This window comes from Leptinotarsa decemlineata, unplaced genomic scaffold, assembly GCF_025532065.1.
Source record: "Leptinotarsa decemlineata unplaced genomic scaffold, Ldec_3_MD MMD2_tig00026340_RagTag_RagTag, whole genome shotgun sequence".
Lineage (NCBI taxonomy): Eukaryota > Metazoa > Arthropoda > Insecta > Coleoptera > Chrysomelidae > Leptinotarsa > Leptinotarsa decemlineata.
In genome coordinates this window covers 8794903-8813856 of record NW_027412694.1, presented here as the reverse complement: position 1 = coordinate 8813856, position 18954 = coordinate 8794903, and the positions used below count along the sequence as shown (strand labels likewise).

The 18954-nt window shown below is 35.7% G+C and overlaps 1 protein-coding gene and 1 long non-coding RNA gene across 4 annotated transcripts in view; one reads left to right on the top strand and one right to left on the bottom strand.

The window, feature by feature from the left end:
• Window positions 1-1875: 1875 nt before the first annotated feature.
• Window positions 1876-5505, top strand: LOC141485945 (uncharacterized). The gene is made up of 3 exons (XR_012467549.1): window positions 1876-3938; window positions 4021-4201; window positions 5256-5505. It is a non-coding gene; the product is annotated as an uncharacterized lncRNA (long non-coding RNA).
• Window positions 5506-6106: 601 nt separating this feature from the next.
• The window catches only part of LOC111502320 (scavenger receptor class B member 1), a 277624-nt gene continuing 264776 nt past the window's right edge, over window positions 6107-18954 (bottom strand). For all 3 annotated transcript variants that reach the window (XM_074183718.1, XM_023156386.2, XM_023156385.2), the window contains 5 exons: window positions 17700-17900; window positions 14561-14788; window positions 14037-14321; window positions 13854-13979; window positions 6107-7737 (listed from right to left, as the gene is read on the bottom strand). In XM_074183718.1, the coding sequence (XP_074039819.1) occupies window positions 7414-7737; window positions 13854-13979; window positions 14037-14321; window positions 14561-14788; window positions 17700-17900 (1164 nt within the window). In that variant the 3' untranslated portion in view covers window positions 6107-7413. The remainder of the gene's footprint in view (window positions 7738-13853; window positions 13980-14036; window positions 14322-14560; window positions 14789-17699; window positions 17901-18954) is intronic.

Below are 18954 nucleotides of genomic sequence, written 5' to 3'. Positions count from 1 at the left end.
CATTCAAATAGATTTCAGATTAGCAGTTTTGATCCTGTTGGTTGCCTTTCTGATGTAATCTTGATTTTCATTCACGCACCTTCAATGGTCTTGAATAAAGTTGTATAAAGTTCTCAGAGCTCTTCAACAATTGAAATGAGATACAATTTCTCAACATTTTTTTCTAAATTGTCACACAAGAAAATAAACTCTGTTCTGCCTCACTAATTATAAATTCAAAAACTCTAATTTCATTTTAAAGTTGAAATAATTAGTATCTCTTTTCTATTCGAACAATTTGAAATTATTCATATTGTTCACTCCTCGTTCCTTCCTAGTTTAGTTAATTTTTTTTCTTCTTTTGGGTTAAGCATTTAGTTATAATATATTATGATACTTTATTCTCAAAACTCATTACTCCGTCATTCAACAGAAATATTTGAGATTCTCTATCAAATTATTTGTTCCTCACTTTTTGCTCCCGCTATATAATAATTTTTGGCCAGCCGCCAGATGGTATGTCAGTTCTCACCGAGAAGCTCGTGCTGGCAATAGCAACTCCAAGTCGTATCGCACTCCCAAAAACCCGAGAAACGTGACCCGGAAAAGTGTCTTTTCGATAAGTCCATACCCAGAATACAGTCGATTTTGCATTACGTGTGAAAGAGCGGTGGAAACCACCGAAGCCAGAGATTCCAGGTGAGTTGACTCTCTTTTCTTCAGCTGGCAGAACCCTAACTCTCTCAAACATCAGCACATATATTTTTTCTGGTCTCATGTTCAAGGAATATCAAGTGCAATTAAGTGTAGCAGTTTTATATCACTCCTAAAACATAAAAAATCATCTATTCAAATAAAAGGATTTGGAAAAGCTGAATACACTTATTTGAATTAATGAATCGAAGAGGTTTTGTATTAAAGTGTATAATATATTAAAATTCTTGCAAAGCGCTTTCGACTTTTGTCATCATCAGTGCTCACCTGAAAGTAAGTGATCTAGTTGAAAAGGGAATTTAGTGAAATTGAAGTTGTAAAATTTTTTTAAGGTTAAGAAATTTGGAAAAATTGTTTGAGATTACTTACTTGTCAGGCAACAGGAAGTATCAAGATAAGTGAATTGTACATTGTAATATTTAAATTATATAAAACAAAATAGGCTTATAGCCAAGAAAATACATTTTTGGATTCAGGCCATGTGGTTCAGTCAAAGTATCTTATGAAGAAGGACAACTTGAGACAGAATGTGTCAAGTGTCACGTTAAAATAATGGTACCAACTTGAGGAGTGGTCCATTATGGGTTTCATTGTATATGTAGAGGAAAAATATTGAATAAATTATATTAATAAACTGTGATTAATTAATAATTCATAATCCTTTTATGAAGGGGAAGGAAATCTCTGTTTAAGTTTACTTGAGTATTCAAACAATGATCATTGTTAGAAAGTTCTTTAGAAATCTCAAACTCTTCAAACAAGTCAAGTCTAAGGAAATTTTTATTATCTATTTTATGTAATATTTTGGAATTTCTATTGGGACTAAAGTTGTGATTGTGAAATTTTATGTGGTGGCCAAAAGCGGATTTATCAGGTTTTTTTATATGTTCATTAATACGAGTGAAAAGAGGTCTACAGGTTCTACCAATGTAAGATGCCGAACAATCAGAACAGTTGAGCTTGTAGACTCCGCTACAGTTTAATTTGTTGATTTTGTCTTTAGAATTTACTAAAAAGTTACTTAAGTTGTTTTGAGATTTAAAGGAAATTTTTGTACCAGGTATGGTATTTTCTATAAATTTAGAAATAACAGTACACATATTTTGATCAAAATAAGGTAAGGAAAAATATCTCACAGAAGGTGAATTAACTAAGGTGGTGGAGTTAAAGGCCGATCTTCTATCTGATCTGAGTTTAAATTTACTAATTAATTTGTGAATAATGTATGGTTGATAACCATTGTTGACAGCAATCTGTTTTAAAGTATTTAATTCTAAATTAAAATTGGAGGGAGATAAGGGAATGTTCAACAATCTGTTAACATAACAATTGAAGGAAGCCATTTTATGTTGCATGGGATGAAATGAATTGAAAGGAATGACATGATCAGTCTGGGTTGGTTTTCTGTAAATGGAAAAATCTAGTTTGTTGTAAGTTTTTGTTATAGTCAGATCTAAAAAATAGAACAAGACAATAAATTAAACTTTTTAATACACTTTAATACACTTTAATACAAAACCTCTTCGATTCATTAATCTATTCAAATGCCAAATGTACGATACTGACCACTCTCGTGGTCATGTAACCATGAAAGCCATTTCTTCTCTCTGTTGATATGTGTTATATATGCTACTAGCGAACCGCCTCGGCTCCGCATGGGTGCAATGCTGATACTAAATATAAATTGACCCACCGGAAATTTAAGGGCATGGAGAAACGGTGATGAAAAGGCAACTTTATTTCATGGTCGCGCCTTTCCCCCGCGGCTGGTGCCCCAGTTGAAATATTTAAAAATCCTTCCTTATTGCACATCTCCAACATAAAGCAAATTTACTTAAAAAAAATTTGCCTTTGAAAATATAGCGGTACGGATAAACAGTGATGAAAAGATAATTCTCATATGAAAACGCGCCCCTTTTATCACCAGGGGGAAGGCCCCTGGGGATAAAACATACCGGTACGGAGAAACAGTGATGAAAAGGTAATTTACATATGTAAAGGCTTCCCTTCCATTCCCAGTGAGGGCCCTACCAGTTGGGATATTTAAAAATCCTTTTTTATTGCACATCTATAACATGAATCGAATATACAAATAAAATTTCAGCCTCTGAAAGTGTACTTGAACTTCCAAAATACAAAACATGAAATTATATTGTAAATTTGGCCGCGATGGTAGTGCGCCCGACTTACGATCGGTAGGTCGTGGGTTCGATTCCTGCCCCAGATATTTTTCTCGATAGAATTTATCTGGTTGAAGCTGGGATGATTCTGCAACCGTGTTAGGAATCACACGTTAAAAGGTAAGACCTCGTTAGTTCTTAGCTCGCGCAAGTTTCTCAACTTCTGAGAGTTGTCGTTCGACAGCTGATTAACGAAAAAACAGATTTTAAACAGATTTTTTTTCAAACAACGGGGAATGTTCCTCAATTTGGATTATTACAGCAAATACAAGTTTGAACAAAATAGAGTTGAGTTTAATTTATGAGTTTTTCAAAGTCACTTCGGAAAGTATTAAAATTGATGTTTCAAATGTTGGGTTTTAATTTTTAAAGGGATTTGTTTCTAATTCACATATTGGCAACAGGCTATATCAAGTTGAAATAATTTATACGTACCTAGATATTCTACTTTAAAAAAGGAAAAAATAAATTATAGTTCAATACCACCTCCACAAGCCACATAAACAACAGTTGTTTTGTTATTTATTTATATAGAGAAAGATAGATTAGGTGCACAAAATGTCATATATATCACAGAATGTCTCGGAATTCGGAACATAAGTAAACAGAACAGCACGCCTCTGAAATATGCCATCTTTGTGTGTTTCATACAGGTAACAGATTCATTGTTCTTTATTAGCTATAACCGATGTTGCCAAATGGTGAAATAGAAACGAATGCCTTTAAATGTTGAATGCATTATTTCATTCCTCTTTTTTAAGTATTAAAATAATTTTTTAGAGAAAAAGGTTGAAATGATAAGTTTGAAATGCGTTGGTTTAGAGCTCTTTTATGAAAACTACTTGATTTTCGTCAGGAGGAAAATTCTCCATTGGCGCTCCGAAGCGACTCCATTGATTCCAGTGGCGCATTTGCTTTTTCAGCTGCAGGAAAACCCGGAAAAACCTGCATCACCACATCATCTGAAGATCTTGATCTAACAATGTCCTCTCTCTTATAAAACAAAATGTAGGGTGTCTCCAGACTCTCCAAAGTATAGCAGTACGGAGAAACAGTGATGAAAAGGTAATATTCATATGTAAACGCGCCCCTTTTATCGCCAGAGGGAGATCCCCAGTTGGAATATTTAAATTTTTTTTTATTGTAGGTAGATCTACAATAAAATGAACCTACATACGAAATTTCAGACTTCGAAAATATAACAGTACAGAGAAACAGTGATGAAAAGGTAAATTTATTTTATGAACGCTTCCCTTTTATCCCCACGAGGGGCGCCCCAGTTGGAATATTTGAATAACTCCACCGGAATGCTGTAATGTATACACAAGGTAAATCAAATACCTGTAAATAGTAATAATCACGAAATTGAACTTCAGGTCATGTCTGTTGTGAAAATATCGAAAAACAGTTCAATGAAGTATATTTTACTATTCTTGGGTTCATTTCAGAAATTATTATTCATTTATTATTTTCTTTTTCAATTTGTTCTTTGTAGATAGTCAGATATGATATGGGTAATCAGATAAGAAATGGGCATGGGGGAAAACATTCAAGGATAGTGTCAAACAAGTGTTCAGCTTCAGAAATATTTTGCTAATGATTTTCTATAAATACACTTCTTTTGAGTTCTCTCATTACCAGTTTGAACTGAGGGAGAATGCCCATGCCCACTTCTTACTATGTACTTGTCGAATGAATTTTTGCATTCATGACCTAGAAAACCATTGCGGGTCGAAACGCCGTGAAGTAACTTAGTTTTAATTTTTCTTTGAGTAGGAAAACGAAGTTTTCTTTCCTTATACGAGGAATTGGGAAAATTTCGGATATGCGGTTGGTTACCTCGTTCACAGGCAGATGGGGCGATGACGAATCGGTTGTTTGTTGTCTGCTTCAGCCTAGTTCGAGGAATGATACTCTGAAGGAATTCGATTTTCAATCAACGGAAGTAATCGATTTTATGTTGATGGTAGACACTACCGTGCACTGACGAGTGGCCAAACAGCCTGAAATCGGTCTGTAAGTGTGTTCCAATAATTGAAAATCTACTGCGGCAGTTGTATCGCCCACAGCATATGCAGGAATAACTTCAGGGAAGAATCCTGCACTGACACCTGTCGGATATAATCCAACACCCTTCGTGGTATTAGCCAGCGGAGTAGTTGTTTTCTGATAGGTGTCAGTCCATTAACCTACAGTGTAGGAAGTTGAGACTGGCCTGAACGAATTGTTCTTTTAGATGATTTGAAACGAAGTTAGTAGGAGAGGAACTGTTCGCAAGAAGGTATTATATGAAATGTAAAGTTAAACATGATGTTGATGAAATGTTAAATGAACCTGAAATCCTTTGAAAGGAAAATGTTTAATATTAATATTAATTTTCAGCGTACTCAAGGACTATTGTTCTATATGTGCTCAAACAGAATGATGTACTTCAAGACAAGTGAGCTTCGCCGGTGATACTGTAGTAACTTGGAAAACAGTCAAAGATGAATTCGCTTAATTATCAGATTATGTTGACAAATGGAAAGACATACTACCTATGTAGGGGAAAAATTGGATAACTTGTTAAGACACATCTAGCAAAGTTCGAATACTTCAGATACTTTTTGAATATTAAACATATGAAATTGTTTATAGTGTTTTTTCTGGTTTATAACCTTCCACAATTTGAAAAAATAAAAGCTGAATCAATAGAGAATTTGCTGGAGTGTAGTAAAGGGCAAACTGGAAAGTTCTCCCGAAAAGTTAATGCGTAATATAAACTACTGGAAAGTCCATTTAGTTAAAAACTTGTATTCATAAATTTTGCCAACAAACTGAAAAAATTAAATATTGATATTTAGCTTTCTTCTGGGTGGGTGGGTGCGTGCGGGTGGGCGTGAGTGAGGAAAGGAGTGTGGGTGTGTGAGTGAGTGAGTGAGTGAGTTAGTGTGTCCGAGTGTGTATGTGGTATCTATTTCCCAGGAAATAAATAAAAATCTGTTTCCATTTCGTTTGATTAGCATGTGTTATTCATTTAATAAGGGGATTCTTCATAACCCCTCAGGAACACATCCTGAATACGTCACTTATATTACTATAATATGCCCATTGTTTGGCATATATTTATTTATTTTGATGAGCAAAGATTATCATTATTAGTATAACTTAAATACTATCAGGAGAGAGCAGCATAATTTTTTTTTGCAGGAGGTAGGTAGTAAATGATGAACTTGTTCATAAATTTTCTCACATATATATTTACATGAAAACACTTTGTACAAACTTCCTTTTTTAAACAATCTTTGAAATGGTGAGACCAAAAACAATCAACATGGAGAATATTGTGATACAAAATCTTCAGACTATTTACATTTTGATAATTCATATCACAATTTCTTTGAAACCCCTAAAAATATTGTTCACTTCTCTATTTCAATCATAAAACTACATTTTTTGAAAGACCATAACTAATGCCTTTTTTCTTTATATTCAAACACTCAAATAGTGACTACTCTATAACTACCCTGTAAAGACAATAATTATAGGAAGCAATGTACCAGTGATCAGGTTCGTCTATAATTATTATAATGTTACCCCAAAAATATCACAATGATTCTTTCCTAACGCTAAAACGCGTTTAAATTTGACAATGAAATGGAACAACCAACCACAATGCTAATATTTATAAATACTCGAGAAATTTGTTAGGGCAATTCAAATTTCTCTGAATATCTATAACACAATCATAGAAAAAAATGCACCATTGAATAAATAAAATATTATCAATAAATAAAATGTTCTTAGAATTGACTCCTTTCTATAATGGTTTTGTTTAAAAAAATGAGTGTGACATGCTCTAGAATTTTTCAGTAGTTATTTTCCGTCTGAAATCGTTCTGATCAAAATTTGTACTCCATAATGTCTTTATTAGAAACAATACCTGTATTACTGTGTCGAAAATATTTTCCGGGTTTGATGTCCATGTTCGGCAGTTTTATGCCTGAAAATTCGTCTACTACTGCGGTAGACGTTATGAAAGACGCTGAGGTAGCCAGAAAATAGCTTCGACACAGTTACATCCGGCCCTGAATTTTTACACTCTTTTACCTCTATAAGTTTCTCTTTTCACTTAAACCTATATTTTAGCTAACGTATAATCATGATATTATCGAACAATGAGCAATGAAAATTGCTCATTGTCCATTGAAAATGCCATTTAATGAAAAAATTGACAAATGATTAATTTGTGGAGATGAAAACTACATTTGCTAAATTTTGCACGATTCATTCTACTTTGAACTATTTCTTACATGTTCAAAGTTTGATAAATCTAATAAAACATAAAATATTAAACAATGTTTGAATAAATTGATAATATTCAGTGAATTATTTGAGATTCTATAACTTATCACTTCATAAATAAAAGCTTGAAACTATATGCCAAGTTTTTCCATATTCATACCCATATTGATCACTATTGACTCTTGTAATCCAAACTGAAACGTAGGAACTTTTGCTAGAGAGACCGTCTCAAATATTTCCTAATAAAATGAAAGTATCAAACATATTTCTGGTTTTCTGTTTTCAGAGGTATCATATTTTCTATATATACTTCTATTTCCTTATCTGCGAGACTTCTTCTTTTCTCCGGAATGTAGCTACTTAATTTCCTATCAATATTGTGAACTATTTCGTCTTCAATCCAAGGGTCTTCGAAAGAAAAATCACTATGCCTGAGTTGAAAGATTTTGTATATCGAAACAATGATGAATATGGCGCCTCCAATGAAGAGGGCATACACTAAATATTCTTCCATCAGAGGGAGTACATTGAGGTACAAACGAAACCTCGTACTGAGGTTATCGGGTAGTTTATCCATTTTCTGCAAAATAGAATAATGTTTAGTATCAGAAAAAAATCCTGCACATAAATCAATACAAATATTCTCCAGCGGCCCTAGAAACATTTGAGTCTCACTTAGCAACTTCCACAATGGTAGTAAACTTCCAAAATACAATATTCGATACTCAACAAATTGTTTCTGACTAGATTTCCGGTCTTCACTTGCAAGGAATTCTAGTGCTCTCATTAGACCACTAGACTTTAGGCTTTGTCAAACTAACACTAAATTCGTGGCAAAATCTACCAGTATTGGCACATTCCAAGGCCAATTATTAGATTACAGCAGGAATCAAATATGTTGACTACAGGTTCTTAGTTGATTGAAAGGTCTATACAGTGTGTAAAAGCCAAATAGAATACATTCATTATTTCGGTTACGGTACATATTTGAACAAAATCCCGAAACATGTCAAATTTAAATTATAATTTGACATACTTCAACGGAAAAATGCTACCCCTCACCTTCAACCTCCCTCGAATGACAGGTACAACCCCCAATTTTAAAAAAATGGAAAGTATAGGCTTGTAATATATCGTTTGAAAGGTCTCTTCATTCTCTATTCAAAAATGTTATCGGTTTCAAGTTTATTGTAAAAATTAAGATAATGTTAATGTGGTTAACGAAATTCGATAAAATACACTCAAAACTTATTGTAATATACTCAAAACTTATTTTAATATACTCAAAACTTATTTTATGTTGAAGTATTGATAATAAGAAAGTAAGCAAAAATCATAGCAATGTTCTTTTTAGATGGTATCCGTTAAAGAACAGTAAATAATTTCCGTGGCAACGATAGTTGAAAACGACTTGTCAACTTGTTTTGTATGTTACAACACTAGTCAGTATTTTAATTTGAGTTTAGAGTCTGTTAAATTCAAGTCTGACAAATGGTTAGAATAACGGAAATACATAAAATAATAGTTTTACAAATGATTGGTTATGGAGATAAAACTCGAACACAACAGAAAGTAGCTCGCCTATTTCATGAGAAATTTCCTAATTTACCGCACATATCTCAAGGAACAATGAGAAAAATAGAGAAGCATTTCGCGAGCTTGGTCATGTGAGGCAGATGAAAAAAGCAGCTGCCAATGCATTGAGTGATTAACTCAAATTAGATGGGATGCTTGAGTTTGAGGAAAACCCACATACATCGAGTAGACAGACATCCACTTCATTCAATGTTAACCATACATCGATAGTAAACATATTAAAAAAATGCGTCCCTATAACGTGTTGGATAACAATATCATCCAATTAGAAGACGTTATGTTTTCTGATGAGTATACTTTGTTTTTTAACGGTCATGCTAATCGGCATCACTGGATGAAAGAAGAACACACGCAATACCCTCAAAAGGTTAATGTTTGGGCAGAAAACCCTCAAGTTCCAGTGAAAACGACACGGTTTCAGCAGGATGGAGCACCACCACATTACCAAGTTAATGTCCGGCATTACCTCGATACAACATTTCCTAATCGGTAGATAGAGAGGCGAGGATCGATTGAATGGCCAGCGCGATCACCTGATCTATCATCACTAGATTTTTATGGGGATATGTAAAGAGCAATGTGTACAAAACTAAACCTTCAGATTTGAATGACTTAAAAGAACGAATATCGCTTGCGATTAGGTCGGTCACGCCTGATATGTTAAATAATGTTGGAAGACAGTTTTATTATAGATTAGGATGTTGCCAAGACGTTCGCGGTGAACATTTTGAACATCAACCTCGTTAACATCCATAGTTCTTTTTCGAAACCCACATTTCATAACGTTTTGCATCACATTTTAGTTTTTTGAGTGTATTTTATTGAATTCCGGTAACCACATGATTTTAATTGATTTCATCTTTATCTTGAAGAATGTCAAATTATAATTTACATTTGACGTGTTTCGGGATTTTTTTTAAATATGTACAGTAACCGAAATAATGAGTTTATTCCATTTGGCTTTTACACACTGTATGAAGATGCATAGAAAATTTGGTGTTTACACAAACCCGCTTTTAATTTGTCAAAAATTCGATGTGAGAAATGAGATTGTCCCAACATTGTACACATGTTGATAGAATGATCAAGAATCGAAATCTGTCGCTGGTATTTTATTCAGATCTTTAATTTGTAGACCATAATGTGACTTTCAATTCATTCTGAAATAAAGATAACATTGAAAGTTCAAGTACCGATTGGACATTGTCAGGCAGTATCAGTTTTAAGTGTACTCTGCAACTCTGTGAATGGGCGGCTTAAACTTCTAGGATCTCTTCATTATTTCTTTATCGAGAGTGCCGCAGGGAAGGAGTACAAGTGATCACACCAGGGATATTTTCTGCATCTTGGTTTACATACAGGCCACTGTCGTCTGTATCATCTAAGAGGAAAATTGGACTGCCGGAAGACAGTGAGTGCCATTTGGAAGACGATGTTACAGCAGAGGGTCAAAAGAGATAACCCCAACTCTTCTTGGTAACAAAAGCCTTGAAAATAAAAGAAAAGAAGTTCGACGACTATCAAATCGAGCTAAAGAGTCAGGTAACTGGGAGCTTTATAAAACCACTCTAACGTCATACAACAAGGAAATTAGAAATGCAAAACGGGAGTCTTGGAGGAAGTTCTGTGACAGTATCTCTGATTTACCTCGCAGCGCAAGAATTCACAAGATTCTCTATAGAGAACCGACTGCTGAAATTGGGTCGCTCAAACGACCCGATGGAACATTTACGACCTCTAGTAAAGAAACATTAGAGCTTTTGATAGAAAACCACTTTCCTGGAAATCTGACTCTCGATAACAACAGACCGCCCATCTTCGAGGGCGCTAAACGCCCAAAAAAGAACGACTGGGATGTCGCAAGGAAGGTTATCACAGCACCGGCCGTTGAATGGGCTATCAAATCTTTTCATCCCTTCAAATCTCCAGGAGAGGATGGTATATTTCCAGCTCTTCTGCAAAACGGACTGAAAATAATTTTACCTATTCTCATAAAATTGTATAGAGCTAGTCTGGCGTGGAACTATATACCACCCAGTTGGTTGGCAGCAAGGGTGGTATATATACCTGAAGTGGTCCGGAGAGACCCACAACCCAAATCGGTATGACGAATCAGCCTTACATCCTTCCTGCTGAATGGACTTCAGAAGATACTGGACGGACTTTCAGGAGGGTACCATTATATGCATCCCCACTGAATAACCACCAGTATGCCTATCAAACCGGCAAATCGACAGATTCAGCATTAAACAACCTCGTTGAGAAAATCTCCCAATCCCTTGACAACAAGGAGATTGCGGTTGCTGTTTTTCTTGATATTGAAGGAGATTTGACAATGCACCACCTAAATCTATAGGATTATCTCTGGCTAGAAAGGGTATAGAATCTACCATAACTGGTTGGATCTTTGCCATGCTAGTAAACAGAACTGCAACTACGACTCTTCAAGGCGAGGCCATCAGGTTCAGGGTCACCAGGGGCTGCCCTCAAGGTGGGGTACTATCTCCCCTTCTGTGGTCGCTCCTGGTGGATAGTCTGCTTGATGACCTCGACTGAAGAAAAGTTGATCTGCAAGCTTATGCAGATGACCTTGTCATTCTGGCAAGGTCCACGTCGGGAAGGGTAGCTTGTAATATCCTCCAAGCGCGTTGGATGTTGTTCACAGTTGGTGCCTGAGGGAGCAGATGTCTGTCAAGCCCAGCAAAACTGTGTTAATCCCCTTCACCAAGAGAAGGAAATCGGACGATCTAACGCCACTTTCCCCTCAATGGTGTGGTCATTCTATTTGGAACGGAGGTGAAATATCTTGGCATGGTCCTTGACAAAAGACACCTGGAACGCTCACTTGGAAAAAGTTTCACACAAAGCCAGACTGTCTCTATGGACATGTCGAAGGATTTGTGGTGAAACTTGAGGTTTAGGTCCCAAACAAATTCATTGGATTTATGTGATGATTGTTAGACCAATGATCAAGTATGGTGAAATTGCTTGGTGGCCGAAAGCTTTACAGAAAACGACCCAAGCGAAGCTCTCTGATTTACAGAGACAGGTTTGTCTGGCTATCAATGGTGCCATCAGTACCACACCGTCAGCGGCCATGGAGATCCTTCTAAATCTACCTCCTCTCCACATTTTTCTGAAAAGAGAGGCTAGATGGACTGCACACAGACTTGTGCACATTGCCAATTGCACGAATCAATTCAATGCAGAGTGCAACAGACTGTTAGTTGACATTGGAAGTCACAGCATTCTGGAAATGACCTCTGACTTTATGCCTCCAACTGTCAACTATGAACTGCCTTATAAAGTACTATTTCCGAGTAGAGAGGACTGAAACCTGCGGGAGAAGGAAATATTAAGAGCAGATAGTTGTTGGTTCACAGATGGATCAAAAACACCTTCCAGTTCTGGTGCAGGTGTTTTCAGTCTCAGACCCAGGACAGAATTGCCAAAAAAGACTCTCCTTGATAGGAAGACTAAACAGATTGTCTCTGGTCTGGATTCCTGGCCATACTGGCCTGGAAGGCAATGAATCTGCTGACTCTCTCGCAAAGGAGGGTGCTGCAAGCGGCTTCATTGGACCAGAACCTGTCGTTGGCATCGCTTTGGACTTTGCCAAACAAATACTTAACACCTGGATGGCAAGAAGAGTTATGGACTTCTGGCAGAATCTTCCAGGATTGGCTCACTCCAAGGCGTTTATTCACCCTTCGAAGCTTGATTCCAATTAGTTGTTGGACTACAGTAGGGATGAACTACGATGTCTAACAGGCTTTCTCACAGGTCACTGTCATTTGAATCATCACATGCAGAGACTTGGACTGTCGGAAGACACTGTGTGTCGCCTCTGTCTGGAAAATGATGAAACTGCAGAGCATATACTTTGTGCCTGCCCCGCTGGGGACCGAATCAGGTTCTTTGAGTTCGGCAAATCCGTACTCTCACCATCTGACCTGAAAGACCACTCAGCATACAATTTAATCGGCTTCGTTAAGAAGCTGGGTTTATTCGGCCGAGTGTGAATAGGTGTGAGTGTGTGTGGGTTGCGGTGGATGGTCAAATAGATCCACTCACTTTAGACATACCTACCTACAGCAGACCACATATTTAGTGCCTGACCCTATCGAATCAGGTTTTAAGTATTTCACTCTCGCTATCAGACCCACTATTAACATTCACCAAATGAATTATTCAGCTTTGTTAGGGACCTTCGCTATTTCAATAAACGTTTTTGAAACTTTTTCAGCAATTTAACTAGTATCAGAGGACATTTCGTTTTTTCATTCAAATTTCAGTGTTACTATCTCAGATTGAAACGGAAAATAATTTAGTAATACTTTTTCTATTTTTGATAAACTTACCAACATTCTTTAACGGTACCCAGGAAACAAATAATCAGACATGTTCCTTGGGGTTCAATTTATTTTTCAGCAATTTCTGAATTGTTTTCAGTAGAAATCATCCATTAAATTTATTGCAGAATATGCCACAACATAACTTGAATAAACCATTCTGGTCATGAATACTATGAACACATAGTTTTATTTATTCGTTCATAGATTTGTGAAGTTGATAGTTGTCAAGTGTTAGTTGAAAGTTCAGAGAAAATTTGAAATGATTCCAGCTTCGATTATTATTATTATTAAAATATTATTTCTCAATGAGGTTTTGTCTCCACCAATGTAATGTTCAGCAGACAGTTGTGAATTAAAATGCCGATATTTTTTGCAATCTGTAGCCGAGAAAATAGAGCACTCACAATGAAACACAAGTTGAAAAAATGCATGGATGGATGATTTGCTCTTTTTGTAGAAGAACACTTTTCAAAACAGACTCTTGCATAATAATAGGTCAAAATGGATGCTTGGGTGTTACATTTCTTTAAATGATTATTTTGCAAGAAGTTATACAACTTGGCAGTTATGAACAATATTTTGAAGTAAACTGGTTGGATGGGAAAGCAATATCTGCCTTGATTTATTATGAGTATATGTTGAATTCTGCCATTTGTTAGGTTAGTTTAGTATCTCATGTACTGAGTAACCTTTCAATAAAATCATTTGTTATTATTATTATTAACAATTAAAAATATTTACTCACTATGTCTGTCCATAATAAAGGCAAGACCATATTATCAAATTTATCACAGTTGGCTATTGCTTTTATGTCGCCTAGGGCCATGTTGATCTGATATCTAACGGACAGCTCAATAGGAAGCCCTGATTCCTATAATCAGTTGATGAAATTATGGAACTGAAAAAAAGTTTGAACAAAGTAACTTACAGGCTGTATGATGAAGTATGATTCATGTTTCTTTCTTTCAGGATCAGTACCATTCACTTTGGCAGTCAATACTTTGTCACCATCGAGAAAGTGGGGATAACTTAAAGCAATTGGAAAGCCATAGTAGCACTCGCGGACGTCAAGTAAACCTTTTGGCAAACATTTCCCTTCTCTCTTGCAGAAACACTTGTTCCTTTCGTGAACCCAACCATTGTCGTCTGCTTCTGAATCAAAGTGGTAGACATACGCTTTGAGACCGTTTGAAATTGTTTCATTCACTTTTACCTTAAAAAAAAAGATGATGAGTATTTTCTAATGCAAAATACAGTGAATTCGAGATAGAACAGGTAAAAAAGCTGCGATTGAATAGAACTGGATGAAAATCCATACCTATTAAAACTAATTAATACAGTTTATAGTGAAAATCATACAATAAACTGTATTAATCAGTTTAAAAAAAGCTGCATTTTGTCTTGTTTTCATGTTTTTGAGAAGTTATAGATAAGGGTTCAAATCTGACTCACCAATGATTTGGCTCTGCACATGCTTTTTCTGAAGAAAAGAAGGGTGTCATTAGGTTCAATATAACCTGGAAATTTGGTACCATCTGATGCTCCCATTATGTCTCCACATGGACTATCCCACTGGGGTATTTTAGTAGAGCCTCTATATTTCTCTATCAAACCTATATTTTTCAGGCCTAATTTCTGACCGTTGTAGACTGTTTCATAATCTCCCTCAAAATCATACATCTGGAAAAATATGAAAATGTACCAAAGATGTTCAGGTGATTTTTTCTGGAACTAAATTCAATTCTTTCAACTCTGCTGACCGTTCAACAATGTTATTTAATAAAAGACCGATAATTTTTTTCGTGTTGTGTATGAACAGAACTGTAGAAGTATTTTCAGTACGAACATTTCCCAAATGTTTCATGATTATTTTATATTTTGTAAGGACACTTCATGCCCGAGCGTTTAAATAATCCAAGTTTCCATATTGGTCATATATAAACTTGAATATCCCATTTATTTCAAATCTACAGAAATGAACTATAAATGTTCAAGCCCGTCTCGGATATACCTACCTACACAGTAGGTTGAATGGACTGACGCCTATCAGAAAACAACTACTCCACTATGTTCAAGCATAGCCCACTGACTAATAAGAAAGTTTTTCTTCCTTATACAGAGAAATCGGGCAATTTTCGGATTTGCAGTTAGTTAGTACCTCGTTCACTAGATGTAGTGACATTTTTGATGTTCGCTCCAACTTAAGACGAGGAATGAAATACTCTGAAAGAATTTCGATTTTCAATTATGGAATATTATTGACTTTAGGTCGATGGTAGTCACTATCTTGTACTGACGAGTGGCTAAGGAGCCCGAAACCAGCCTGCAAGTGTGCCCGTTCCAAAATTGAAGGTCGACTCTTTCAGTTGTATTGCCAATTGCATATGCAGGAAATTTTCTGTGAAGATTCCTGCACTGACGCCTGTCGGATATAATGCAACGCTGTTCGTGGTATTAGCCAGTGGTGTAGTTGTTTTCTGATAGGCGTTAGTGCAATCAACATACTGTGTAGGTAAATCCGAGACGGGCCTGAACATTTAAAGTTAATTTTTTTAGATTTGTTTACTGCCCGTCTTCAAGCTTAGCACACTGACTGATAAAAAAATCTTATTTAATTGTTATTGTCAATTCCATCATAAATATGGGTAGGTGAATATCCGTAATTTCTTTGATCTATTGATTCATTATACATTTGTATTTTTGTGATATTTTTTCTTTTGTATATATAACTAGGGGGTGGAATTTATTTCTGAATTTGTCTATGAGAATACTGTAAGAAAGTACTTGGTTGACTTCTACTTTTTTACTTTTTGCAAACAAGTCATTGGATCACCTACAATCTTTGTAATATTTTATTTTTAAAAATACTTTTTATTTACTTTCAATTTCTTCAACTTGGTTTTGCTACGCGCCCCTCCTAGTATTCTATGAGTAAGTTGACTGAACTAGGTTAAAGAACAGTACATCCAGATGATTTACACTGCATTGGTAAGAATCTCGAAGTAACCTCTATAGAAGGATTTACTGTTTAGTTTTTCAGAAAGTCGGTTCCAATGGGGAAAATTTCAAAAGTTTCAGTTTCAAGTCTCGCCTGTTAGAATGGGAAACGTATTGAGTGTTTCAAATTCAGTGCATGAGGTCGCAATTATAAGTTTGCCTCAACAAATATAGATTTCTTGAATATTTGGAGCTATTTAGGAAGTTGTCAAACTTTAGGCTTTAAGGAGATTTGATACTGATACGAGCAGAAATTTTGTTTTTGTTGTCGATCTATTCCTTCTCTGCTGTGATCTATTCCTTATTTTCAGTATTAGCGGCTTGTACTTCATCACCCAAGCGCAGTCGTTTCTTCTTCATAAACACCTGTGCTTTGTTTTAGGAGCATCCTGTTGGTGAATCCATTCTCCGTTTAATGTGAAACTTGAGTCATTTTGTTTTTTCATACGATTCGTCAATTTGGACTAGGTTTATGAGTGCTTATCACCTCTCAAACCTCATTCATTTTTTCAGAAGCATTTTCCGCAGCCTCAAATCTGACGTTGCCACTAATGCAGCGTTATCTTTAGATGTGGTTCCAGCCTCATGATCTGGTGCTTCTCTGTCTTTCTGAACATCCCTCGAAGGCCTTTACTTTGATTTGATCCTCCAATTTGTTTTTCCATATCTGCCCTATACTTCTGCAAATTCTTCTGCGGTTATTGATATTGTCACTTGTTGCATGTATTTTCATCCATATATCAATTATAGAGCTTCCACAATGTTTCGGTATTTATTTTGACTTGTTTCTGGAATGCCATGCAATATTTATCTAGTTCTTGGACTTGCAGTGCTAGATTGAATTCATTGGCCTTCTCCTCTTAATCCACGATGACTTTCATTTGAATTCGGTTATTTCAAAGTTGTACTTTGTTTGACTTGCTGCTGTCGGTAGGAATGTTCTCGTTGAAACTAGTCTAGTTTGTTTAAGGAGATCCAATTTGTTGACCAAGTGGGTAAACCCTCTCGGAATACGATAGGGAGACGCATTCCTTTGAAACCAATAAGGGATTCGCAGCAATGTGTTGACTTATGGTTCTTTTTGCAATATTTGTAACCTTCAAATGGAGTTAATACTTTTCAAAAGACTAACAAAAACCAGTTTAACAGTCACAAACTATTTTTTGTTAGAGGGATATGAGTTGTTTTTATTGCTTTTTGGTCTGTAACCTTCTAAAGTCTGAAATATAAATAAACGTAGATCAACAGAGAATCTACTCTCAAGTGGTATAAAGGGCAAACTCTACCTCAAAAAATAATGTTTTTCAGGAGGTACGAGTTAAATTATGTCGATCTATGAAGAATTGCTCTTCGAAAGGTAGAAAATTCAGAATGATGGAAAATGCAATGAATGAATGAATGAACACCAAATAAGGAATTATATATAGCAAGAAAGTAATTTATTATAAGTTTTTTTTCTTCCAACGTAACAATTTGGTAGCAACTTACTGTCTTGTTGAATTTCTTCATTTTGTAAGTGTTCAACCCTGACATCTTTATGGGTAATATTTTTTAAAGTTGCCGGTTTCACCGAAAATCAATGGAGTGAACTTACTCTGTCAATCAATCCCAGTTTCTCAAAATAAATCCAAGATGGCATGAAGCTATTGCCCAAGGTCATCAGTGTGCTGCTGTAACCAAACATAAACTCCTTTGCTGTCATTTGGACAAGAGGCTCTGATTCTGTTTGCCGAACAACAATGTTGAGACCCATTTTTGTAAAGTAGGAAGATTCAGAAACAACGTCAGCAATGCTCTGAAACAATAAATATTAACTTCAAAAACAAACTTGTCGAAATAGAGCAGAATCATGCAAAATTTTGATATCTCTCGAAAATGAAGTAGAGCTGAGTTTAAGTCTGATACCGTTGGTTGTAAGTGGTGCACGTGAAAATCTTGGAAAAGTGACAATAATAACTCAAGTGGGAAGGGTACAGCTTTAATAAATTCAGGTATTGATTACAATTGGTGCCTTTCCTAACCGAATGCCTTACAAAAAATGGAACAGGAAAATGGTAAAAAATTTCATTCACGTAATAGTGACTATATCCAAAGGTGATACATTTCCGTAGGGCTATTGTGAAATTAGTTTTTAATATGAAAAAAGGTGACTTATTTTGTCATGCCAAATAAATTCTTGGGTAAACCATTTCATGTACGTCATAACCAGGTAAATCATTATTTTTTATATGATAAACTAATTTCACGAAAGCCGTAGGTACAGGAATTTTGTTCCGAAAATATTCCATTTTTTTGTACTGTATTCGGCCAGAAAATATTCCAGTCGTAATAAGCATCGTAATAAGCACCTTATCTTGCTGAAGCCATACAAAGTTATTGTTTCCACTTTGCCTCCTACAACTTTCGGCATGAGGCTGAAAGTTAGTTATTTTTTACTTCAGGCCTATGAAAATCATACAATTACGCGTTGCTATTGGTCGAAGTGTTATTACCTGTTGATGATGTGACATTGCATTGCACTGTTGCCACCTTTGCATCTTTTAGTATGGGATTCCAAATCCGGTTAAGCGTTACCGCCTCCTCTTTGCTGTTGTACTTTTCCGTATGTTTATGGATTAATATGGCTTTCCGTACAAGTCGACTGTGGTATCCATCTTTAAACAGTATCGGATGATGTCCTTCACTAAGCGCTTGTTCCGCTACTGCCGATTTTCCTATTTGACCTAATTTACAGTTTCTACGATGTTCATTCAGCCTTATACCTATGAATCTTTTGATGTTACTGATATAAACTTTTCCGCAGGTGCACGGTATACGATAATATCCCCATAACTTATAGTATATCGTAT